We start from the raw sequence: 27,282 nt of genomic DNA, 5'->3' as shown, positions 1-27,282 counted from the left end.
GTCTTGTTTGAGGATCCATCTACATAGAGTTCCCATGTAGGTGGCTTTTCCTCTTGGTCTCCCGCGTACTCAGCTATGAAGTCGGTGAGGAATTGAGCTTTGATTGCCGTCCGAGTTTCATACCTCAAGTCGAACTCGGAGAGCTCTATTGCCCATTGAACCATTCTCCCTGCAACATCCGTCTTTTGGAGGATTTGCTTTATGGGTTGGTTCGTGCAGACTCTTATTGTATGAGCTTGAAAGTAAGGCCGTAGCCTTCGTGAGGCTACCACTAAGGAGTAGGCAAACTTCTCTAGTTTGTGGTACCTTAGCTCGGGGCCTTGTAGAACTTTACTGATGAAATACACTGGATGCTGACCGACCTCGTCTTCTCTTATCGGGGCTGACGCGACAGCCTTGTCTGCTACAGATAAGTATAGGACGAGGTCTTCTCCAACTACAGGCCGGGTCAGAATCAGAGGTTGACTCAAGAATCTTTTGAACTCTTGGAATGCCTCTTCGCATTCAGGAGTCCACTCGAACTGACATCCATTTCTCAATAAGGAGAACAGTGGAAGGGATTTTAGTGCTGATCCTGCCAAGAATCTGGAGAGGGCTGCAAGTCGGCCGTTTAGCTGCTGGACCTCTCTTAAGCAAGTCGGGCTTTTCATTTCCAGGATAGCTCTACACTTATCGGGATTTGCTTCGATCCCCCTTTGTGTCAGCATAAACCCTAGAAATTTTCCAGCCTCCACCGCGAAGGTACACTTTGCGGGATTTAGCCTCATCCCGTGTGACCTTATGGTGTCAAATACTTGCGAGAGGTCTGTTAAGAGGTCGGCCTCTTTCTTGGTTTTCACCAACATGTCATCTACATAAACTTCCATTAAGCTCCCAAGGTGGGGGGCAAACACTTTGTTCATCAGCCTTTGGTATGTGGCTCCTGCATTTTTCAACCCAAATGGCATGACCACATAGCAAAAATTTGCTCTGGGCGTGCTGGATGATGTTTTCTCCTGGTCTGGCTCATGCATCGGGATTTGGTTATATCCCGAGTAGGCATCCATGAACGACAAGTATTGATACCCTGAGCTAGAGTCTACAAGGGTATCAATACTTGGGAGCGGATAAGGGTCCTTGGGACATGCCTTATTTAAGTCGGTGTAGTCGACACACATTCTCCATTTGCCGTTTTGCTTCTTGACTAGAACTACATTTGCTAGCCATGTTGGATATTCGACTTCTCTGATGAAGCCGGCTTCTAGGAGTGCCTGCACTTGCTCTTCCATTGCTAGGGCTCGTTCTGGGCCAAGCTTGCGTCTTCTCTGTTGTACAGGTCGGGACCCTGGGTACACCGAGAGCTTGTGGGACATAAGCTCAGGGTCTATCCCGGGCATGTCGGAGGCTTTCCAGGCAAAGAGGTCGGAATTGTCTCTTAGGAGCTTAATCAGCCCTTGCTTTAGGGTTTCCCCTAGGTTGGCTCCTATGTTGGTGTTTTTTCCTTCCTCTTTGCCGACCTGTATTTCCTCAGTTTTTCCTCCCGGCTGTGGTCGCAGCTCTTCTCGGACCCTTGCACCGCCGAGCTCTATGGTGTGGACTTCTTTGCCTTTTTCCCTCAGGTTCAGGCTTTCATTATAGCACTTTCTTGCCAACTTCTGATCTCCCCTCACCGTTGCTATTCCTGCTGGGGTCGGGAATTTCATGCAAAGGTGCGGAGTTGACACCACCGCTTCGAGTCGATTAAGGGTAGCTCTGCCGATCAAAGCATTATATGCTGACCTTACGTCGATGACTATGAAGTCTATACTCAGAGTTTTGGATTTTTCCCCTTTTCCAAAGGTAGTGTGTAGGGGTAGAAATCCTAGTGGTCTTATCGGTATGTCGCCTAGTCCGTACAAGGTGTCGGAGTAGGCTCTTAATTCTTTCTCATCCAACCCTAGTTTGTCAAAGGCGGGCTTGAAAAGGATGTCCGCTGAGCTCCCTTGATCTACTAGGGTTCTGTGGAGATGGGCATTGGCTAGGATCATAGTAATTACCACTGGGTCATCATGCCCAGGGATTATTCCTTGCCCATCTTCTCTTGTGAATGAAATGGTGGGGAGGTCGGATGACTCTCCTCCGACCTGGTAGACTCGCTTGAGATGTCTTTTGCGAGAGGACTTGGTGAGTCCCCCTCCCGCGAATCCTCCTGAGATCATATGGATATGTCTCTCCGGAGTCTGCGGTGGTGGGTCTCTTCTATCCATATCGTCTCGCTTTCTCTTCCCATGACCGTCCGACCTTTCTATGAGATATCTGTCGAGCCGGCCTTCTCTAGCCAGCTTTTCTATCACATTTTTAAGGTCGTAACAGTCATTTGTCGAGTGACCATATATTTTATGGTACTCACAGTAGTCGCTGCGACTCCCTCCTTTTTTATTTTTAATGGGCCTGGGAGGTGGCAGTCTTTCAGTATTGCAAATCTCTCTGTATACATCCACTATGGAAATCTTTAGAGGAGTATAAGAGTGATATTTCCTTGGTCTATCGAGACCGAGTTCTTCCTTCTTCTTGGGCTCCCTCTCCCTCTCTTTTGTTGAGGGGAGATGCCCAGGTCGCCAACTCGAATCTCTCAGCCTAGCATTCTCCTCCATGTTAATGTACTTTTCAGCTCTTTCCTGTACATCACTTAAGGAGGTGGGGTGTCTTTTTGATATGGACTATGAGAAGGGGCCTTCTCTAAGCCCATTGACTAACTCCATTATGACTGCCTCGGTGGGCAGGTCTTGGATTTCTAAACATGCTTTGTTGAACCTTTCCATGTAGGCTCGTAAGGATTCTCCGACCTCCTGCTTTATTCCAAGGAGGCTTGGTGCATGTTTTACTTTGTCTTTCTGGATAGAGAACCTCATCAAGAACTTCCTTGAGAGGTCTTCAAAACTGGTGACTGACCTCGGGGGGAGGCTGTCGAACCACTTCATCGCTGCTTTCGACAGGGTAGTCGGAAAAGCTTTGCATCGTGTAGCGTCGGAGGCATCAGCCAGATACATCCGACTTTTGAAATTGCTTAGGTGATGCTTCGGATCTGTGGTTCCGTCATAGAGGTCCATATCGGGGCTTTTGAAGTTCCTCGGAACTTTTGCCCTCATTGTATCCTCGCTGAAGGGATCCTCCCCTCCTAGGGGCGACTCTTCTCGCTCGTCGCGGGAGTTCCGACCTTTGAGGGAGGATTCCAACTTTAAGAGTTTTCTTTCTAACTCCTTTCGTCGTTCCATCTCCTCTTTTAGGTTCTTTTCCGTCTCCCTTTGTCGCTCCCACTCCTGTTCCAATTGTTCCAGGCGGCTTTGGTGGACATGGACTAGTCCCATAAGTTCAGTTGTATGGGACTGTCCGTCCTTCTCCGATTCGCGCCCTTCTGAGGAGTTCACCTTCGGATTTTTGACTCCGGAGGTACCTTCTCTATGCTGATCGTTGGTTCCCTGGTGGAGGGTCAGGTCTGCGTCATTGTTTCCGGTATCCAGATTCTCTTGTTCGTAATCTGATTCCACATGACCCTCTTCGGGGGATCTGTTCGCCATCACTGGTTGATCTCTCGAGACCCGGCAACGGCGCCAATGTTACGATGGGTAACCGGAGATTGTTGGGCTGGACTCGCTGGGTTGGCCCAATCGTCTGAGGAAGGAAGCCTTCGAGCGGGTCTGCGCCTTGGGGGCCTCCGTCCGACTTGTGTGTATGAATGAATGGGGGTGGTACCTGCAAAGACACTCCGATGCCTAAGTCAGCAAGGATGTGAGCAGGTCTAGAGAGTATTGGGACTTAGAGATACCTGAGAGGTGTCAGTGTATTTATAGTGGTGAACCAATAACCACCATTGGAGTAGTTCCACCTTTTAAGGGGAATAACCGCCCATTTATCTTAGGGTGGTTGAGATATGGCTCTTGGAAGTGGTTAGAGAGATTCTAGGGGCAGTTATCCTCTTGAGGGAGGGTTTATCTGCCAGCTGATCCTCGTACCGACTTCTTTAGAGCAAGTCGTGAAGATAGCCGACTTCGTGGCATCTGGTTTGTGTATTGTGAGGCTCAATCCTTTTGGTTTGAGCATTTTTACTTGGATCCTGGGCCTTAGCGTTGGGCCAGGGTATGAACAAACACTAATAAAAAAATGAATTATATTATGTGTACACTAAAATCAGCTACTAAACTTAGTCATTAGTATAAAATATATATTAAAATATAAATACATATTAAAAATAAATTAAACCATATATATTTATATACAAATACATTGGTACATGATCTTAATAGCTTATTTTAATGGGTGATTTCATATTATTTTTGCAAAGAGGTAAATACTAAATCGATACCCGAAAGATTTTGACTCTGACAAAATAGTACCTGACTTTTGTTATTGACAAAATAGTTCCAAAAAATTTTAAAATTTGACAAAATCATTCCTAACATAAAAAGATGATGTCACAGTGAACGGAAAATGCTCGAAAGAGAGCTCCAACGACGTTAAAACCACCACCAATCCCTCTTCCAACTCCAACCCATTCTTCTTCTCCTTCTCCGGCGCCGGGAGCGAGGCAGGACACATACGACGACGACGCAAGAGAGTACGACCCACTGTGGCGTAATGGAGGAGGGCGACACGTTTTCTTATGGCCGCTGCTTCACTTTTGAATCTCTGTTCTCCTCTCGCATCAATTGCCGCGCGCCACTTCCACCACCACCAACTATATCTCCAAACCTCTTCTTTCCCTCTCTTCCACAACAAAACCCTCTTTAAACCCATCGCCGCCACCACAACACGTGCCGTTGGCTCCGCCAACCACAACTCTCCAATTCCCAAGTCATAACACCAACACTTGTCTCTCTTCTCCTTTTCCAATGACGATGAAAAATCACGTGAAGTATGCGGTATTGTTGGAATCTACGAAGACCCCAAAGCCTCCCGCCTCTGCTACCTCGCACCCCACACTCTCCAATATCACGGTTAAGAAGGTGCCGGCTCGACCAGCTCTTCGGCCCTTTCTTTGTGTGCGTCCTTCCTCCCCGGCGCCGAAAAAGAAGAAGAAGAATGGGTTGGTGGTAGGAAGGAGGAGGGTTGGTGGTGCTTTTTAACGTCGCCGGAGCTCTCTGCCACCGTCGGAGCTCTCTTCCGAAGGTCACATTAGTATTTTCCGTTCACTGTGACATCATCTTTTCATGTTAGGAGTGATTTTGTTAAATTTTAAAATCTTTCGAGTACTATTTTGCTAATAACAAAAGTCAAGTACCATTTTGTCAGCGCCAAAATCTTTCGAGTACCGATTTGGTATTTACCTCTTCTTGCAAAAGTCTAAAAAAAGATAGTTAGTTGTTAGAAAAGTTAATGTCATTTTGATCTGCTAGATTGTGTTTGTTTTTGAGAACAGGACAAGACAAAACACTAAGAACAAGACATAAATGACTGAAACACAAAATTTTGTATTCTTATATTCTATTTAGTGATAAACTAGAATAAATTATGAAAATATAATTTATTCTTATTTTTTCATTAAAAAATTTGAGAAAAAAATATAATAATAAAAAATAAGAATTATGAAAAATTAACAAGAATAATGAAAGAGAAAAAATAAAAAATAAGTTGTATTTTTTGTTAATATTTTTGTGTCTTTCCTATTAAAATAGACACAAAATACATTAATTCAGTGTCTTTGAATACATTATCTCTATTAATGTCTTCTCTGTCAAACACGATTTTGTATATCCAAACATACTTATTATTACTAACCTGTAAATGTAAATTGTTGAATATACTTTCTTACTTGCTTAGGAGATCATTTTCTTTTTTCTAGGTGAAGCTAAATGTGAATAATATTGCACACTATAGGTCGGTTAGCCCAGATACTTTTGCATATTTACTTTGGTTCAAGATTTTGTAGGGTTTGTAATAGACTAATAGCATATGAGGTGTTCCTAAATTGAATATTATAAAGGATGAAAATTTTTTTGATTTATTATCAATTTGTGCATACTTTCTACCTTATTTTTTATCCTCTTATTCATGTTTTAGTGTCTTCTATTATTTAATTTAATTATAGATTGAAACTTTATCCTCTTATAAATTTTTTTTAATAGAATTATGCTCTTAGACCGGCTATATTATGTGAATCAGAGTATTAGATAGTAAAAGGTGAGTATAAATATAAATTAAGTATGACAGAAAAAAAAATACTGAAACAAATGAATGGCCACACACGTATAGACAAAATAAAAAACGAAGATATAAGAGAGAAAATTGGTGTAGCACTTATTATAAGTAAGATGGTAAAATCTCATCGGTTATTTAGATATATAAAAAAAAAATTAGCAAAATACTCCATTAAGAGGGTAAATGAAATGAAAAGTGAACAGACGACAAATAATAAAAAAAACTTAAAAAACAATCTACGTATTAATAATATCGTATTAATAATATCGCTTAGACATAATACAACATAATAAGACACAATGTTTGTTGTTGTAGATTAATTTATGATACCATTTGCTTTTCTGTCGGAGTTCTCATTATAGAGTGGTGCTAAGTAATGAAATTTGAAATCATTGCAAATAACTTCTTGATCTCTTTTTGAATATAATTAATTAATTATAATAAATTTGGGCTATGACGTGTTTCCCTTTTTATAAAACTTATTTCAAATTAAAGAAAATGTTTAATTAATTTGAATTTGTTGTTTTAGAATAAGAATTGGAAGCAATAACATAAAGCACAACGTCCACCTGCAATTAGGATATTTCCAGGCAGCTTGATGCTACATAGATGTTCTGAGGACAAAAATGCCCTTTAAGGGCTCCAAAATAGACAAATTTAACAGCAAATAGAAAACAGAAATGAAGAGTGGATCAAAGTGATTAAAGGTTTAAAATCTAATAAGTGCATCTGTTGAAGAATGTTTAAGACCTTAGTCAGTGGTTGATATTATCTTTGATGTTCTAGTAGATTGTCACCTATGTTGTATATATAACCATTATTTTAAATGTTAATGAGAGCTTCTCTTGCTGAATATATTTACTTGAAAGTTTTCCTTGTGCTCACCAATTTTTGAAACACAAAACAGAGTTCTCATGTTGAAGCTACATCCTATATTTAGTTTGTACTTTATGACTGGAAATTTTATGGAAGTGGTGGCAAAAAGAGTAAGTGCCTGCATACCTAGGACCTTTGCTTTTGATTAATTGTCATGAATCCATGATTTAGGAATCCAATATTATACATCTTTCATGCGTTGCTTAGTGTTTTCCAACATTATGCATTAGATTATGCAGTACTGATAGAGATAGCCATCGGGGATAATCATATGGACAAAAAGTAGAGTCACCAAGTTGAGGTAAACAACAAAATAAACTGCATTGATGAATGAGAGTAACACTTACAATAACAGAAAGTCATTAAGCAATAAACATGGAGTGACTTGATTTAATCAGTAGTGAAAACTTGGAAGACCTAAATGGGAGGGCGAAACCAAGCTTTCATGGTAAACATAGCAGTCCTGATGACCTGCCTCGTAAAGATTTCGTTGCCATGGTCGGCCATCATTTGCTTTAATACTAACTAAATTGAAAGATAAATTATGATAGGGACTAAAGAAAACAGCCAGAACGTCATCATTTTCCGTCATGTACATGGCTTTAAATGAATAAAACGATCGATCTAATTGATGCGACTTACTAAAGATGGTGATGAACTTAGTCCAAGACTCTTGAACTCCATAATCCTCCATCACCCAGAAAATCCAACGACCATACTTTTCCTTCAAACAAACACAAAGCCTGTCCCTCAACGCACCCACGGCAGGAACATAACGCTCCTCACTATTATCCATATCAGGCAGAGACAATGGGCAAAAATTCTCGTTGGCTAAGTCAAAGGAAAGGATAACCCATTCGAGAGAGTTGCTACGAGCCTGAGCTGCCCAATTTAGAGTGCCATACACAAACGTCCCTATCGCCTGCTTGGGGTCGTAAGATGGGGGATCTTGCACGATGGTTGTCCGAGAATTCGAACCGAAAGTGTGAATTTTGTGGCCATATAGAAACTTGTAATTATGATGCACACGATCATAGCCAAAACCATACATGTCACCCGGTTGCGACTCAATTTTCAACCAATCGGATGCTGATCTGGTACAGGGATTCCACAATCTGATGGTGATGGATTGCCGCAGATAACCGGTAATCCAGCGGAGGCAGATCAAGCCATTGCAGGAACCCAAGATATCCAGAACAACATCCATCTCGAAGAACCCATCTTCGTTAAGAGGGGAGGATGGGTTCGAAAATCGGATTTTGCGATCATCTGAAAAGCTATATATCAGTCGTGGGCGGGTGCTTGGATCTGCTCTTGACCAGTGAAGGTGGTCTCTGGCGAATTCGGGGTTGGAGATGAGTGCATTCCATGATTTGCACACAATCTTCAATTTCACAAGGGTACTCGCCGGAACCCTCACCAGGATCTCCTCGATCACCTCGCTCGGAAGGATGGGTGGCGCCTTCGTTGGAGACAGGGGTTTCGGCCGCTTGTCGGTGGTTCCGAGAAGGTTACCCCGCATTGTAACAGTAACACTAGTTAATATGGGGTCAATTTACTGTAATAAATAAAATAGAAACCAATTTTAAAAAAATGCACAAAATGAAAAATGAATCCAAAAATGCATTTTTTTTATAATCTATATAAACCGTGACAAGAATTCTGCGATTTACGAATAGAGGAGTGCTAGGGTCAGCAATTTTTGTGTTTTGTAACAATCAATTGGCCATCAATAGTGTATTCAATGGTGTGAGATTACATCACTCACTTTTCTTTTGATAGTTAAATACTGACCACAAAATACAAAAGTTGCTGACCCCTTAGACTTTTCCTTACGAATATATATAATTCGGTATAAGGGTGTTGCGGTTTACGTGTAAGAAATGAACATAAACTGCGAGAGGAGTGTAGCCAGTTTATGCGTTAGTATACAGTTTATATAAACATAAAACAAAGTTCTATTCCGTCTTTGTTTATATAAATTGTATACTAACGCATAAACTGCTACATCCCTCTCGTGGTTTATGCACATTTTTCGTCCATACGTAAACCGCAACATGCTCATTTCTCGTTGCACCTAAACCGCGATACTCTTATCGCGATTTATATAGATTATGAAAAAAATACATTTTTGTATCCATTTTTTATTTTATACATTTTGATAAAATTGATTTCTATATTATTTATTATAGTAAATTGCCCTTAACATGGTGTTTGGATTTGGCATTTTTATAAGTGTAACTTTGGATTGGGTCAAATATATTTTCATACACCCGATTTGATCCGAAAGGATATTTTATATCAATAATGCTATTTGTCCTTTAAATTTAATTTTTTAATCAATTTTTAAATTTAATTACTTTATTATATTGTCTTTTAATTTTTATTTAATCATATTTTTTAAATTTTAGAATAATAGTGCTCCACGTGCATATAAAAAATCTAACCAAGTCATTCGAACACTTTTTTGTTAACACACCTTCCCCCTCTTCCAAGTTATGTGAAATACACGCGCCCCCCTCTCCCTTCTATTAACGTAACAGAATTACGTAAATCTCTTCTTCAATGTTAATAATTTGGATCTGCAATCTCTGCTGCTCATCGTTCTTCTTCTTTTTTCTTCTCTTCTGCTCTTTGTTCTTCTCTGCTGCTCGTTCTTTTTTTTCGTTTTCTTCTTCGATTTGTGAATTTATCTTATTCGTTTTCAGATTTCAATATTCTATCAAAACAATGAATGATTTAATTTCAAATTAGTTGAATGAGAGAGATTTGGATTATTCTTCTGAAACAAATCAAGCGGACGAGGTTTGGATTATTTTTTGAATTGAATTGAATGGAATACAATTGCTAAATGAATTGAATTGAATTGAATGTACGCAGGTGTTCTGAATTGAATTGATTTGAATTAAATTGATAATCTCTAAATTGTAGACATAGGTGTTTTGAATTTGATTTGATATAATGAATAATGTTCCGTTCATTTAGTACTATACAGTTGATTCACCTTAATAACGTCTTCAGTTCATTATGCAGAAAGCTGTTTTGAATTTGATTTTATACAATGGATAATATTCCGTTTATTTAGTACTATACAATTGTTTCACCTTAATAACATGTTCGGTTCATTCTGCAGAAAGCTGTTTTTAATTTGATTTTATATAATGGATAATGTTCCGTTCATTTAGTACTATATAATTGTTTCACCTTAATAACATGTTCGGTTCATTCTGCAGACCAGGTGAGTTGTGGATGAACAATTTGTCCTAAAATATTTTTATTGGTAAAATAAAATAAAATATAATAGTAAAAACTCGAGAAATATAGTTTTATTGGTAACACAACAATAAAGTGTTAAGCAGTGAAAGCTGAATATAAACTAATTACAACAGAGATAAAATTATAAAGTAGAGACACAAAACAAATGTATGCATGATAAAGCCACTAAAAATTGAGGTCTTTTTTTTATCCTGCTTATACATCGGGATTTGATTGTATCCCGAGTAGGCGTCAATAAAGGACAAGTATCTGTAGCCTGAAGCGGAGTCGACCAGAGCATCAATGCTAGGGAGTGGATAAGGGTTCTTAGGGCAGGCTTTATTGAGGTCAGTGTAATCGACACACATTCTTCATTTTCCGTTTTGCTTTTTTACCAACACCACATTGGCCAGCCAGAGCGGATACTTGATCTCCCTTATGAATCCTGCTTCTAGCAGAGCCTGCACTTGTTCTTTGGCGACTAGTGTTCGCTCTGGTCCGAGCTTTCTACATTTTTGCTGAATAGGTCGGGAGCCTAGGTACACAGCAAGCCTATGGTACATCAAGTTGGGATCTATATCGGGCATGTCAGAGGCTTTCCAGGAAAAGAGGTCAAAATTTTTCCTTAACAATTCAACGAGTTGTTTCTTCAGGCTTGTTGAGTTAAGAAATTAATTGATGATGACAAACATTTTATTAGTGGGCTAATCATCCAATTAGTTTTGATTATTTTGGATAAGTGATGCAGGCCAAAAATAAGTGTTGCAGCAGCCCAACATCAAACAAAAGATATCTGCTGGTGGGCTGAATGGTAAGTGAAAACAAAAAAAGCCCAAGTCATTCATCTCAAGCTCAATTCTTCAAAGAAGCAAAGGCAAAGCACCAACGGGCTGAACTTGAGAAGAACCCGATCCAAGCCCGAGTTGATTTCAAATCCCTACATCTTGCTTCCAAAGCAACGTTCCTTTCTTCTCTGTCTCAGTCAAATCACTGAACTCAGAAAAAGTAAGAAAGAGAGCTTAGTCCCTAAGCTAGTCATGAAAGAAGAAGGAAAGAGAAGGTTAAGCAAAGAGGGGGTAAGGTCTAATCAACCATTTCAAGCCTTATTAAGAAAAGATCAGAAGGTTAAAGGTAACCCATTTTCTCATACATGGAACCCACTTTCTTCTCTTCATCCTCAACTCTCTGCCACTCCGTTTTTGAGCTATATGGAAAAGAGGATTTCTGTTCTTTACTGCTGTGTATCTACGGTCACAAGTGATTCTTGGGGACCAAGTTGCTTCTCAATGGCTCAGATTCAGTTGACCATTCGAAGACTCTTGTGGTTGCTGCTTTATGGCTTTCGGTCAAGGTAGAGAAGTCAGAAGCAAAGTTTCTATTTTGAAGATTACTGAGAAAAAAGGTGATCGGCTGGGTTGGTGAAGCTCAAGGCTCAAGAAGTTGACCTAGGAAGAAGAGTTCAGCAACATGCAAGGAGATAAAAGAAGACTTTCTGCTCATTCAGAAGCAAGGGGAGAAAACTAGAGTTTAGTGAGTTGTGTTCTGTAAAGAAGTTCCTCTACTTGGATAATGCTTTCTTTCAAAGAAGCATTCAGCCAATACTGAAGAACTGAATCTGAGGCTTGCATGTCTGGTTTATCACATAGCAAATAGGCTGTTGATGAAGTCAATCTCCTTCATGTTTTTACAGATTGTATTTTACTTTTCAATATTTATCTTTCTGTAATTTCTTGAGTGAAAAGGCATATTGAGAGAGCTCAAGTAAAAGCCATGAGTGGAAAGAGGCTGAGTGATACACTTGAGAGAAAAGCCTAGAGTTAACTTCAGATTTCTTTAGGTATGTCTATGTGTTATATCTTGTACCTGTGAGGTATCCCTTTCTTAGTTGGGTTAGCACTAAGAGTGAAAAGTTAGGTATTAGCATAGTCAATGTCAAGTTAGGTTAGAACTTGAGTGTGAAAGGATTGTGTCAATCCTGTGAAATTGGGTATGTAATACTGTTAAATATAGTGGAAATTCCTCCATTGTTGTGAAGGAGACTGGATGTAGTTTGCATAGTACAAGGCAACCAAACCAGAATATATGCTGGTGTTAGCTTTTCTCTTCTCTGCAATGTTCTGTTTTCTGATATTCATGAGACAAAAATAAATTGTCTCATAAATTTCCGCTGCTGAGTTCAAACAGAATCAGAAATTAAAGTTTGTATTAAAGGGTCCTTTCAGTAACTTAAAAGAAAGGCATAGATTCAATCCCCCTTCTCTAAGCCTACCACAACGTTCAATTGGTATCAGGAGCTAAGGTCTCAAGAATCAAGCTTAACCGCTTGGAGTAAAGATCCAATGGCGAACAACTTGGGCACAACCACTGTTGCCTACATCCTCACTGAAGGCCAGTAAAACAACCGGCCACCCTTCTTCAACGGAAAGAACTATGCCTACTGGAAAGAGAGGATGAGAATCTTCATCCAATATATTGATTACAACATATAGAAGATTGTTACGAGCGGTCACAAGATTCCAACAAAAATAAGTGCTGATGGAGTGGTGACTCCAAAAGAAGAAGATGAATGGAATGAGGACGACAAGAAGAAGATGGAGCTGAATGCTAAAGCCATCAACCTTTTTTACTATGCTATCAGCTTTGAAGAGTACCGAAAGGTGTCAAGATGCAAGACAGCCAAAGAAATCTGGGAAAAACTCAAGGTTACACACGAAGGCACTAAACAGGTCAAAGAAACGAGGATTGATATGCTGCGAAAAGAATACGAGATGTTCAACATGAAGGATGGAGAAAGCATTGATGAAGCATTTGAGAGATTCTCAATCATAATCAACAACCTTGATGCTTTGGGTACAAACTACTCAGAACAAACCTTAGTGAGAAAACTCCTTAGAAGCCTCACAAAAGAATGGGAAACCACTGCCACTGTCCTAACCGAGAGTAACAACCTAAGCCCCATAACCTATGATGAGCTGAGAGGAAAACTCCTTGCCTATGAAACCACACACACAAACACAGACTCAAAGAAAAAGGAAATAACCCTCAAGTCAAAAATAGAATCAAAAGAGAGTGAGTCTAGTAATGGTATTTTAGATGATGAGCTTATGTTTTTTGCTAGGAGATTTGGAAGGATGATGAAGAACAAGGGAAAATACAAGGGTTCAAGCTCAAAGAACACAAGATAGACTTGAGCAAAGTGACGTGTCATCATTGCAAGGAGGCTGGACACTTCAAGCTAAACTGTCCAAAGCTCAAAAAAGATGACAAAGGAAAGAAGGAAAGGAAGAGAGTGCTCATGGCAGCTTAGGAGGATCTCGAGAACGACTCCAATGAGGAAGAAGAATCTGAAGGTGAAGACAAAGACTGTTTCATGGCTGGAAACAATAATTTTGATGAGGTAAATTACTTTGATTTGTCTATGGAAGATTTACATGCTATCATTGATGATCTCACCTTGAACACCTCAAAACTGCTTGACAAATACAATGATCTGAAAGAGATGTGTTAAGAGCTGAAAATGATATTTAAAAGAAAAGGTGAAGGAAACAGAATGTGCTTTGGACATTATTGAAGAAAACAGATTTCTAAAATCTGAACTTAAAAAGTTAAAAGGAAAGCACATTGTGGATCCTTCTCATGAGTTAATTGCTGAAAATAAAAGATTAAATGACATGATTAAAAGACTGAATGGCGACTTAGCAAAATTTACTCAAAGTTCTAGTAACTTGGACAAATTGCTTGCAAGCCAAAGACCATTATTTAAAAAATCTGGTTTAGGTTACATAGCCAAGAAAGATGCAGTTTCCAATGTTTCCTCTATAAAGTTTGTGGCTTCTTCATCAAATACCAAATCTATACCAAACAAATCTGGTATTGGATATGTTCCAACATTTGAAGAAAAATTTGATGAAGCATACACAAGTGAAACTGAGCCTTCACCAAGAACCGAACCGAGTTCAAACAGGCCAGGTTTGGGATACATTTCGAAAAATGAGGTAGCTTTTAAGAAACCATTTTTTTACAACAAAACCTCATTTTCGAAAAATCCAAAGGATTTCAAAAATTCTGGTGAAAATATTTTTGCAAAGAGGAATAATTTCAATAAAAATCAGTTTATCAAAAGAAATGCATCTCCTCCAAAAACTAGAAAATTTCAACCTTTAATCATTTCAAGTAAAATAATTCACCTCAATTTCAGCGACACACATCAGAAAATTATTGTGTTAATTGCAAGAAATTTGGTCACTCATATGCACAATGTTTCATTGAAAAGAGAGTTGTAGGAAACAAATTTTACAATGTTGTTTGTGATTTCAATGCACTTGGGCAACCAAGATGGATTAACTTCAAAGGATCCAAATTAATTTGGATACCTAAGGTTATTTGAAGCTTTCTATGCAGATTTGCCTAGCATCCAAGAACAAAAAGGATATGTGGTACTTGGATAGTGGATGCTCAAGGCACATGACTGGAAGGTCAACTTACTTCATCAAACTAAGCAAGTATGATGGAGGTTTTGTGACCTTTGGAGATGATGGTAAAGGTAAAATAATTGCTGTTGAAAAAGTAGGTAATGAACAATCTACTTTTATTGATGATGTATTTTTGGTATGTGGTTTAAAGCACAATCTTTTGAGTATAAGTTAGCTGTGTGACTTAGGATATTTAGTGACTTTCAAAAGGCTTGAATGCTGTGTTATAAATGAAAAGACAAATGAAGTACTTTTTGTTGCCAAGCATTTTAATAATGTGTATGGACTTACTCTTGATGAACTAAAGGATCAAAATGTAGCTTGTTTTCACTCTAAAGAATATGAAAAGTGGTTATGGTACAAGAGATTGGGCCATGCAAATATGGTTCAAATAAACAAACTTGTGAAGAAAGAATTAGTAAGAGGTCTTCCTTTGATAAAGTTTGACAAAGACATCACTTGTGATGCTTGCCAAATGGAAAACAAACAAAAAGTTTTTTTAAACCAAAGAAAGACATCTCTACTAAAAGACCACTTGAATTGCTACACATTGATTTATTTGGTCCAACAAGAACTCAAAGCCTAGGTGGTAAACATTATGGTTTAGTGATTGTGGATGACTATACTAAGTTTGGTTGGGTTTTATTTCTTGCACACAAAAATGAAGCCTTTTCGGCCTTTGAACCTTTTTGCAAGAAAATTCAAAATGAAAAGAATTTGAAGATCTCCTCAATAAGAAGTGATCATGGAACTGAATTTGAAAATAATTTATTTGAATCTTTTTGTGAGAAATTTGGAATATCTCACAACTTCTCTTGTCCAAGGACACCACAACAAAATGGTGTTGTGGAAAGAATAAATAGAAGCATACAAGAGATGACAAAAGCTATGCTTTGTGAGAGTAATGTTCCAAAATTCCTTTGAGCTGAAGCAGTTAACACAGCTTGCCACATTTTGAATAGAATAATCATAAGGAAATTTTTGAAAAAAACCCCTTATGAACTTTGGAAAAGCTACCCACCAAACTTAGAATACTTACATATCTTTGGATGCAAATGTTTTGTTTTAAATAACAAGGATAATTTGGGTAAATTTGATCCAAAGGCGTATGAGTGTTTGTTTGTAGAATATTCCACAACTAGTCAAGCATATAGAGTTTATCATCAAGATACTAGGATTATTGAGGAGTACATACATGTTACATTTTGTGATACTAACTTGGTGCAAAGCATTTTGGAAGATTGTGATGCAGGAAATCAATCTCAAAAGGATGTTGAAACTGTGCAAAATCAAAAAAATGGAAATTCTGTTCAAACTGAACCAGAAACTGCAGTTGCTGAAAATTCAAGAGACAATTCCATTTTGTCTCATGAATCTGAAGGAAATCCTGAAGCCAGCAGCACCCAGAATCCATTGGTACCTGAATCTTCCTCCAAGTCCACCAGACCTCGTGAATGGAGATTCTTGAAGAATTACCCTGAGGAATTTGTTATTGGGAACGTCTCTCATGGGGTTAGAACTCGGTCTTCAACTAGAAAGGCCAATGAAGAGACAAACATTGTCCTTCTCTCTCAAATAGAGCCTCAAAATGTCAAGGAAGCCCTTGGTGACCCTTCTTGGGTTAAAGCTATGGAGGATGAGCTTATTGAATTTGAGAAGAACCAAGTGTGGACTTTGGTTCCAAGGCCAAGTGGAAAGAAAGTGACCGGCACCAAATGGATATTTCGGAACAAGTTAGGAGAAGATGACAGCATTGCAAGAAACAAAGCAAGGCTGGTGGCACAAGGATATGATCAAGAAGAAGGAATAGACTTTGATGAATTCTTTGCCCCTGTTGCCCGAATGGAAGCCATAAGACTTCTCTTAGCCTATGCTGCATTTTGTGGTTTTAAATTATATCAAATGGATGTGAAATGTGCATTTTTGAATGGTGTGATAGATAGAGAAGTGTATGTGGAGCAGCCATCGGGTTTTGAAAGTAAAGAGCATTTTAATCATGTTTTCAAATTATCTAAAGCTCTCTATGGTTTAAGACAAGCTCCTAGAGCTTGGTATGAGAGACTTAGTTCTTTTCTTTTGAAAAATAGTTTTCAAAGAGGCACCACAGACACAATTTTATTTATCAAGAATTCTAATGATTCTTTTATTCTAGTCCAAATATATGTTGATGATATTATTTTTGGATCGGCCAATAAATCCCTTTGTTCTGAATTTGGAAAACTCATGACAAGTGAATTTGACATGAGTATGATGGGTGAACTTAATTTCTTCCTTGGGCTACAAATTAAACAAACTGAAAAGGGTATTTTCATACATCAAGAAAAGTATGCCAAGGAATTAGTTAAGAAATTTGGTATGGAAAATGCCAAACCCATGGGAACTCCCATGCACCCTAATTCAAAATTAGATAAGGGAGAAACTGAGAAAGATGTTGATGAGACTAGGTATAGAGGAATGATTGGTTCTCTTATGTACTTAACTTCCTCTAGACCCGATATTGTGCAAAGTATTGGATTGTGTTCAAGGTTCTAATCCAAGCCAAAAGAGTCACATCTTTCTGCAGTTAAGATGATCATTAGATATGTTCATGGAACATCTAATTTTGGTCTTTGGTATTCTAAGATTGATAATTTTTCTGTAGTTGGTTATTGTGATGCAGTTTTTGCCGGTGATAGAGTTGATAGAAGGAGCACATCAGGCTTATGTTATTTCCTTGGAAGGTTCTTAAATGTTTGGTCAAGTAAGAAGCAGCCAACGGTGGCTCTATCCACTGCAGAGGCTGAGTATATAGCTGCTTCTTCATGTTGTTCTCAGCTTTTATGGTTAAAAACACAGCTTGCTAATTACAAATTAAATGCTGAAAATATTCTCTTATTGTGTGATAATATGAGTGCCATTAATATTTCTAAAAATCCAGTTTTGCACTCTAAGACTAAATATATTGAAGTGAAATTTCACTCAATAAAAGAACATGTCTAAAAGGGGGATATTAGCATTCAATTTGTTAAATCAGAGGAGCAATTAGCAGATATTTTCACAAAACCACTAGCTGAGGACAGATTCTACATGCTTAGGACAAGTCTAGAAATTTTGAGTTATGATTCTTTGTTTAAAAATTGCTGATATATTTGCTGGAGCATTTTGTCTCATAAACAGGTATGAAACAATTCTAGGTAGAAGAAGAACGTTCCCCTGAATCAGTGTGTTCTGGGCTTGTTTCAAGTGAAAATTGATCTGGGCCAACCTCAAAAATAAGATCCAGAGTGGTCCAATGTGTTTCCTTAAATTCAACCATCTCTGGGCCCAAATATGAATGTTCTATTTTTGTTTGGTTGATATTTTTTTTACTTGAGTGTTTAATTTTTTTTAAAGGTTTTTTTTTCATTTAATGTTTTCTGGTCCAAAAAGATTTTTAGTTTGATTTAATTTTTTTTAATTTTTTGAAATTTAAAAATTAATTTTTTTTTAAAAATCAAATCAAATCTTTCCTTTATGAGGTCATGTCTTTTCAAGTCATTTCAAAAGGTGATGCAGTTGCATGGTTTGTAAAAAACTTCCTTTGGGTACGGTTACCAACACTCCCTCTCTTTCCTCCATTAACTTCTCCTCAACTCCTCGGTTTCCTCCACTATCTTTACTGCTTCTCTTCCCTCAAAAGCCTGAAACTAACCAAATGAGGAAGATAACCATTGCTAAAAGGGCTCCTCGTGAAAAAGTGTACAAGCTTTCCTCAAAGCCTTCCACTCGCTCCCAAGACCGAACCTTCACACCCTCACCATCTCCTCCTACCTCTCCTCCAAGAACTGACCCAATGGCACGGACCAAAACTACACCCAAATTTTCTGCCTCTGCTAAGCCGACGCCTCCTCCAAAGGCTCCTCCTTCAAAACCTGACTCCTCAAAACCAAGCTCATCCAAAGGCAAACGTCCGGCAGCCGAGGAACTAGTTTCCGAGCCTACTCAGCCAAAGTCTAGGTCTGTTCCTTTGCGTTCACAAAGAGGTAACCCTTGTCTGCCTCTCAAATCTGTTAGAGAACCAGACATTGATCCTTTTTCTCACAAATCTCACTTCATGACATCTCACTCCAACTATAACCCCCATCGTTTCAAATCTGCCATGAACGACGATTTTTATGAAGGAGTTATTCAGTATCGTACTCTGTGTCCCTCTTTTTTTGCGGATTTACCTACTTTGAAAAAGAAAGGTTTTCTTTTTGTTGAAAATTTAGAATTTTTAGACTGAAATCACCTTTTCAAAATCAAAAAACCTGTGTATCCTCTGTTAGTCAAAGAGTTTTATGCAAACATGACTTACCATGAAGGAAGTGGGCATTCTTATGTAAAGGGCAGAGACATTATTTTAAATGATGAAATTATCAGTAATTTTTTAAAGTACACTGATGTTGGGCCGTGTGCTTATACGTCTGTAAAGTAGGATGAAGGAGTTGATATCTCTTACCATGATGTTTTGGCTCACATTTGTGAACATGTTTCCTTAATTGATGGCATCACACCCACTCACAAAGTCTTAGGATATAAATGTGCTCAGTTGCACCGAATTGTCAACCACATCTTACTTCCTCAAAGTGGTTCATATCAAAGGGTTTCTTACACAGACACACTTGTTTTGTATGCCCTAATCACGAAAACAGAAATTTCTTTTGCCTATTTGATGGCTATATACATGTTTGATTCTGTTAGAAGTGAGAAAGATAAAGCACTACCTTATGGCATGTTTCTAACTTGCATATTTGAGCATTTTGGTGTTGACCTGTCAAATGAGGATTATGAAAATAGACATTCATATCTAAAGGGGGTGGTTCAGTGAAACAGCAAAAAGGACCTACTCGATCTGAAAAGGTTGTCTTAGACGATGAAGATGATGACTTTGTCCCTGAGGAATCTCCTCCTCCTTCCACCGAGGTACCTCCATCTCTACTGGCCAGAAATCTGCTTTGCTGAATGTTGTCAAGGATGTTGTTCAAGAATTTGTCTCCCAATCCAATCACATCATTACTATGAGTAAAGAACAAAGGAAGCTAGCAAGCAAGCATGAGAATTTTCTCCGGAAGTCAAGAGATAGAGTGGCTGTGTTCATGAATTTCATTGATAATCTTCAAAAGGATGAAGACCCTGCCACTGATGTTAAAGAGGAAGCTGATTTGGAGGGGAATGGTTCTAATGCCTAGATTTGTCTCATGAAAACTGCTGTTGCTCTCTTTTTGTCTCATGAATTCTGTTTCTTTAGCTACTGTTGAACTGTTTTATCTTGGATGACTGTAATAACTCTAAATACTACTGCACTTCTGATATTTTTGGTTAGTACTTTGAACTATGCTCTAACTCTTTCCTGCAGGGTTTAAGAGGTTTTTTTTTGTTGATCTTGCTTGTTATCCGCCCTTGATGACAAAAGGGGGAGTAATAGCAATAGGACAATAGGGAATGGTGAATGGGTCCTATGATTTTTATTGACTTTGCTGCAGCTACTATTATTTATTTCCTTTGCTACTATCTACTATTGTTTCTTTTGTGATCTTTTGTCTGATCACTGCATCAAAGTTTGTTTTCACATGTTGAAAATGTTGCTGTTGATATTAACTTGATGATTGGGCTGATTATGTGGTGTTGTTTGTTTATATTCCTTAGACAAGATAAATGTGTGTAGCTCTTTATTGTGTTCTCTTTAAGTACAATGTAAAACATGAAAAAAGAGGAAAGCATAAATCCAGGGGGAGCTAATCTTGAAAAGAAAATGGGGAGCAACATAAAAGCAAATGACAAAAATCAAAGGGAGTTTCTAAACCTTACTCAAATTCAATTCCTTTTGATTATCGCTTAAATCATGTTTGTCATCAAGGGGGAGATTGTTGAGTTAAAAAATTAATTGATGATGACAAACATTTAATTAGTGGGCTAATCACTCAATTAGTTTTGATTATTTTGGATAAGTGATGCAGGCCAAAAATAAGTGTTGCAGCAGCCCAACATCAAACAAAAGATATCTGCTGGTGGGCTGAATGGTAAGTGAAAACAAAAAAAGCCCAAGTCATTCATCTCAAGCTCAATTCTTCAAAGAAGCAAAGACAAAGCACCAACGGGCTGAACTTGAGAAGAACCCGATCCAAGCCCGAGTTGATTTCAAATCCCTACATCTTGCTTTCAAAGCAACGTTCCTTTCTTCTCTGTCTCAGTCAAATCACTGAACTCAGAAAAAGTAAGAAAGAGAGCTTAGTCCCTAAGCTACTCATGAAAGAAGAAGGAAAGAGAAGGTTAAGCAAAGAGGAGGTAAGGTCTAATCAACCATTTCAAGCCTTATTAAGAAAAGATCAGAAGGTTAAAGGTAACCCATTTTCTCATACATGCAACCCACTTTCTTCTCTTCATCCTCAACTCTCTGCCACTCTGTTTTTGAGCTATATGGAAAAAAAGATTTCTGTTCTTTACTACTGTGTATCTACGGTCACAAGTGATTCTTGGGGACCAAGTAGCTTCTCAATGGCTCAGATTCGGTTGACCATTGGAAGACTCTTGTGGTTGCTGCTTTATGGGTTTCGGTCAAGGTAGAGAAGTCAGAAGCAAAGTTTCTATTTTGAAAATTACTGAGAAAAAGGTGATCGGCTGGGTTGGTGAAGTTCAAGGCTCAAGAAGTTGACCTATGAAGAAGAGTTCAGCAACATGCAAGGAGATTAAAGAAGACTTTCTGCTCATTCAGAAGCAAGGGGAGAAAACCAGAGTTTGGTGTGTTGTGTTCTGTAAAGAAGTTCCTCTACTTGGATAATGCTTTCTTTCAAAGAAGTATTTAGCCAATACTGAAGAACTGAATCTGATGCTTGCATGTCTGGTTTATCACATAGCAAAGAGGCTGTTGATGAAGTCCATCTCCTTCATGTTTTTACAGATTGTATTTTACTTTTCAATGTTTATCTTTCTGTAATTTCTTGAGTGAAAAGGCTTATTGAGAGAGCTCAAGTAAAAGCCATGAGTGAAAAGAGGCTGAGTGATACACTTGAGAAAAAAGCCTAGAGTTAATTTCAGATTTCTTTAGGTATGTCTATGTGTTGTATCTTGTACCTGTGAGGTATTCCTTTCTTAGTTGGATTAGCACTAGGAGTGAATAGTTAAGTATTAGCATAGCCAATGTCAAGTTAGGTTAGAACTTGAGTGTGAAAGGATTGTGTCAATCCTGTGAAATTGGGTATGTAATACTGTTAACTATAGTGGAAATTCCTCCATTGTTGTGGAGGAGACTAGATGTAGTTTGCATAGCACAAGGCAACTGAACCAGGATATATGCTGGTGTTAGCTTTTCTTTTCTCTGCAATGTTCTATTTTCTGATATTCATGAGACAAAAATAAATTATCTCATAAATTTCCGCTACTGAGTTCAAACAGAATCAGAAATTAAAGTTTGTATTAAAGGGTCCTTTCAGTAACTTAAAAGAAAGGCATAGATTCAACCCCCTTCTCTAAGCCTACCACAACCTTCAAGGCTTTCTTTCAGGTTCGCCCCTATACTCATTGTTTTGTTGGGGTGGTCCCTGATTTGTATCTCCTCTATTTTGCCTTATGGTTGGGGTCGTAGTTCTCCTCGAATTCGGACTCCGTCTAACTCAATTGTATTGACTTCTTTGCCCCCTGAGCTGCCTTTCAAACTGAGGCTCTCATTATAGTATTTTTTGATAGCCTTTGATCTCCTTTGATGGTGGCAATTCCTTCAGCAGTGGAAAACTTGATGCAGAGATGTGGGATAGAAACGACGGCTACAAGTCGATTTAGGGTTGTCCGACCTATTAGGGCATTGTATGCTGAATTTTCGTTGACTACAATAAAATCGATATTTAGTGTCCTCGACCTGGCTCCCTTTTCGAAGGTGGTGTATCATAAGATGTAACCTAAAGGTCGGATCAGGATATCTCCCAATCCAAAGAGGTTATCCGAATATGCCTTTAGATTCTTTTCCTTTAACCCTAGCTTATCAAAGGCAAACTTAAACAGAATATATGCAAAACTGTCTTGATCTACCAAAGTTTGATGTAGGTTAGCATTTGCCAAGATCATAGTTGTTGTTGTTATAATAATAATAATAATAATAATAATAATAATAATAATAATAAAAAAGTAGTTAAAGGAAATAAGAATATATGCGGTAAAGTATTTGGCAACGGAAAAATTTTTAAATAACTTTAAATGATTAAATTATCATTATTTAAAATGAATTTTTAAAAATTTAAAAATAAAAGATAAAAAGAGAGTGTTAGTTATAAATTAAGAATTTAATTTTAATGTATCTATCGAATAAAATATTTTACAAAATTATTTTTTATTTATTCTTTTTGAATGATCATTTTCACATAGTTAATAAAATAAGAGAAATGATTAAGACTATTAGAATTTATTATTTTTTGAAAATTATTTTTAATCATTAATTCAATTTCTTTAGTTCAGTAATTCAACGACATACTTTTATTAAATATTAATGACTAACTGATAGCCAAAAATAATAAATTCTAATAATTTTTTAGTATTTTTTATTAAAAATATAATTATTCAAATGTATGTATAAAATGCTAAAACTAATTTATTAGTGTATTAAAATTAAATTTCTAAACTAATTAAATATTACTTGAAATTTAAACAGCTAGATACAACCGTCAATAAGTAAGACATAGGAGCCTTAAAAGTCGATCTTATCTACCAGCCCAAAATCAGCACTAATAAAATATGTGTATGCATTTAGATCTTTACCATTTTGTAAATAAAGATTTTTTTTCTTTTTTCTTTTCCATCAACCGAATGAAAAAAAAATAAATAAATAAAACGATCTCATTAAGTGAACTGAAGTATGCAAACATTGAAGAACATACCAAGGATGCAACCACTTTGCAAAAAATTGATGTATCATAATTGCTTCTGGGCCCTCACTGATATATGATTTTGTCATTGTGTATTTGTGTTTGGTTTATGATAGTTTTTGCATGTCAACCTCACACCTATACTAATACAAGTGAACCTCAGAATCATGCCCCTTACAACTGTATATATATAGTCTGAAATTAATGTTTCTGTGCATGTGTCATGTGAGTCTGTGACACTGCTACCACCATCCAAAATCCAAAGTTGTGTGTGTTGTAGTGGTTAACCCCTGACACACTCTTCATGCTCTTTTGCTCTGTCGCTCATTATAGAAGATGCATGCTTTCTTGTCAAATGAAGGGTGCAAAACATCATCACTCATACTAGTCACTTGGCATGATAGAACTTCAAATAACTGGCTGTAATATCAGAAATCCTTTCTTTGCTGTTTTTCTGGTCATGGTTTAAGTCACTCTCATCTGCAATGACTATCATTCATTCATTAGATTACTGATTATTCACTTGCTTTGTAGTAGTGCTAAGTGCTAACTCTTTCTTTCTACATTGGTAACAGGAGCTTTAACAACACAACAATGGGAGCTGGAGGGCGTGTCACTAAGATTGAAGCTCAAGAGAAGCCTCTTTCAAGGGTTCCACATTCAAACCCTCCATTCAGTGTTGGCCAACTCAAGAAAGCAATTCCACCACATTGCTTTGAACGTTCTCTTTTCATATCATTCTCCTATGTTGTCTATGATCTCTTAATGGCCTACTTACTCTTCTACATTGCCACCACTTATTTCCACCAGCTTCCATACCCATTTTCCTTCCTTGCTTGGCCAATCTATTGGGCCATCCAAGGCTGCATTCTCACTGGTGTTTGGGTGATTGCTCATGAGTGTGGCCACCATGCCTTCAGCAAGTATCAACTTGTTGATGACATGGTTGGTTTGATCCTTCACTCTTGTCTATTAGTCCCTTATTTCTCATGGAAAATCAGCCACCGCCACCTCCACTCCAACACCGGTTCCCTCGACCGCGACTAAGTGTTTGTCCTGAAACCAAAATCAAAGGTATCACGGTATAACAAGTACATGAACAATCCACTAGAGAGGGCTATTTCCCTTTTCATCACACTCACACTAGGATGGCCCTTGTACTTGGCCTTCAATGTTTCTGGCAGACCCTATGATAGATTTGCAAGCCACTATGACCCTTATGCTCCCATATACTCTAACAGGGAAAGGCTTCTAATTTATGTCTCAGGACTCAGATTCATCTGTCTTTGCTGTAACATATCTGCTATATCACATAGCAACTTTGAAAGGTTTGGGTTGGGTGGTATGTGTTTATGGGGTGCCATTGCTCATTGTGAATGGGTTTCTAGTTACCATAACCTGTTTGCAACACACACATGCATCATTGCCTCACTATGATTCATCCGAATGGGACTGGTTAAGAGGAGCATTGGCAACAGTGGACAGAGATTATGGGATACTGAATAAGGCATTTCATCATATAACTGATACACATGTGGCTCATCATTTGTTCTCAACAATGCCACATTACCATGCAATGGAAGCAACCAATGCAATAAAGCCAATATTGGGTGATTATTACCAATTTGATGGCACCCCATTTTACAAGGCATTGTGGAGAGAAGCCAAAGAGTGCCTCTATGTGGAGCCAGATGATGGAGCTTCTCAGAAGGGTGTTTATTGGTACAAGAACAAGTTCTGATGCATAGTGAGAGTTGGAAACGTGTGTTAAATTGGAAACTTAAGTAATTTAGTGACTTGTAATAGTTATCAACAAAAATTTCTGATTGGTACCGGTGTAATAGAATAACCCTGTCGTTGCATCATATATACCGTTTCAGTCAGCTTGCTATTTAGGAAGGCATTGTCAAAATCGAATTGCCTTTAAGAGTAATCCAAATGACACTGCTATAGATAAAATCACACAGTACTTCGTCTAACCACTGCGCTATATATTTCTTCATAGCCAACTCCCTCAGTTTGGTGAAAACCTCTACCCACAAGTCTTGCCTTGTATCTCAGAATCTTCCCATATTGATCTCTTTTGACAGCAAAAATCCACTTGCTGCGAATTATGATAGTTACATTTTTAAGTCAGTCCCTTGTTTATTCATTCATTTTTTCAATTTGTTTCTTATTTGTCTTGCTTAGGTATATGCAGTTGATGCCGGCGCCGACATTGTCGGGCAGGTAATCATCCAAAATGACAATCTTATTCTTAAGTTTGGCTTGTGTCTAGTTAATTTCCTGTCACAAAAAATTGCTAAGAACCAACTCTGTTTAAAGCTTAAACTATCACATCAGTGTAGCTTGGGTTCTTGGTTTCCACTTACTTTTACCTTTCTACAAGCAGGTGACAAATATTGTTGTCACAAATGATCTTTCAAATGTTATCGTTGTACTGAATGGACGATTTGAGGTAGGTTACTATGAACAATAAGTTTTAAACTTCGAAAGAGTTTTTGTACTTTTCTACTTTAAATTATGATGGTCTAGACTTGCATTTGGATGTGCGGTATGAATTTGATTTCACTTTTATTTTTTGAATTGGATAAGGAAATCACGTGCTAAATCTTAATTTAAACAATTACAAAGACCTTTTGGTTGCGAAAATCATTTTGGTTTCTTCAACTCTTTAAAGTATATAAAATTTTTATTGAATTTTACTTGAAAGTAAGATGTTCAAATAAAAAAGAAGGTGGATGTGATAGTTTTTGACTGGATGGGCCAAATGCTTATTGACAAGATACTTAATCTGTATTCTTTTAGTTGAATGTTGAAATCCAGTATTGTAAAATCATATGTAGAAAGTTTTAAAATATAGTTCTTTGTTTACTAAAATTTAAGTAAAATGAAACCCTCTTCTTTAGGACATGCTTTCATATTTCACCACTGCCAGAGATAGCTGACTCAAATTCACAGGTCTAATCCTTCCTTCAAGTACATTGGTAATTTTTTTTTTTGCAAATATATAAATATCAACTCAAATTTTCTCATGAAAAGCTATTTTGTTAGGCTTACAAACTTTGATTTTATCTTTATTTTTTACTCAATTTTATTTTGTAAACTGTATTTATGAATAATGATAAATTATAAGGGAATAAAACTACTTGAATGCAATTAGAAAATCAACAAGATAATACTGACACATGTAGTTGTACGTGGCTCCTTTCACCAATCCTGAACGGTACCGTGAAAGAGTTGATTGTTGGCTCAATATCACCTCGCCTTCAAAATCTTGACCTTCTTCCAGCTGAACTGAATGTAAATGTAAATCAACGTCTGCAAAGTGCAAACATTGATAACAAAATCTATCTATTAATATTCTATTATATTAATATATAATAAGAGAGTAGTAATAGGTTCTTTACTCGACAAGTGTCCAATTCAAATCTCTCTCGAGCGCGCTCTCTCTCTCTCTGATTGTCGGATTGAAGCAAATGTGTGTAAACATAAATATAGTGGTGGTTCAAAATACAGAAAGGTATCACCGGTGAGGAACAAGAAGGAGCTCGATGGAAGTAGTATCCGGCAAGTAAGACTGAGAATGAAGGTGGTCGGTGCCATGGTTAGGAGAGCGTCTGGCAAATAAAAGAGGAGAGAGAGGTAGACAGCAAGGATGAAGAACAATGAGT

The 27,282-nt window shown here is 37.7% G+C and overlaps 1 protein-coding gene and 1 pseudogene across 1 annotated transcript; one reads left to right on the top strand and one right to left on the bottom strand.

Moving 5' to 3' along the window:
* Positions 1-7,423: 7,423 nt before the first annotated feature.
* On the bottom strand, positions 7,424-8,551 carry LOC112779516 (F-box/kelch-repeat protein At3g23880). The gene has a single exon (XM_025823813.3). It carries the CDS (start codon positions 8,549-8,551, stop codon positions 7,424-7,426), a length of 1,128 nt encoding a protein of 375 aa, XP_025679598.1.
* A 15,293-nt stretch (positions 8,552-23,844) lies between these two features.
* Positions 23,845-25,473, top strand: LOC112775320 (omega-6 fatty acid desaturase, endoplasmic reticulum isozyme 1-like; annotated as a pseudogene).
* Positions 25,474-27,282: the final 1,809 nt, after the last annotated feature.

This window comes from Arachis hypogaea, chromosome 19 (genome assembly GCF_003086295.3).
Source record: "Arachis hypogaea cultivar Tifrunner chromosome 19, arahy.Tifrunner.gnm2.J5K5, whole genome shotgun sequence".
Lineage (NCBI taxonomy): Eukaryota > Viridiplantae > Streptophyta > Magnoliopsida > Fabales > Fabaceae > Arachis > Arachis hypogaea.
The sequence above is the reverse complement of the archived record's forward strand: the minus strand, read 5'-3'. Positions and strand labels throughout refer to the sequence as shown.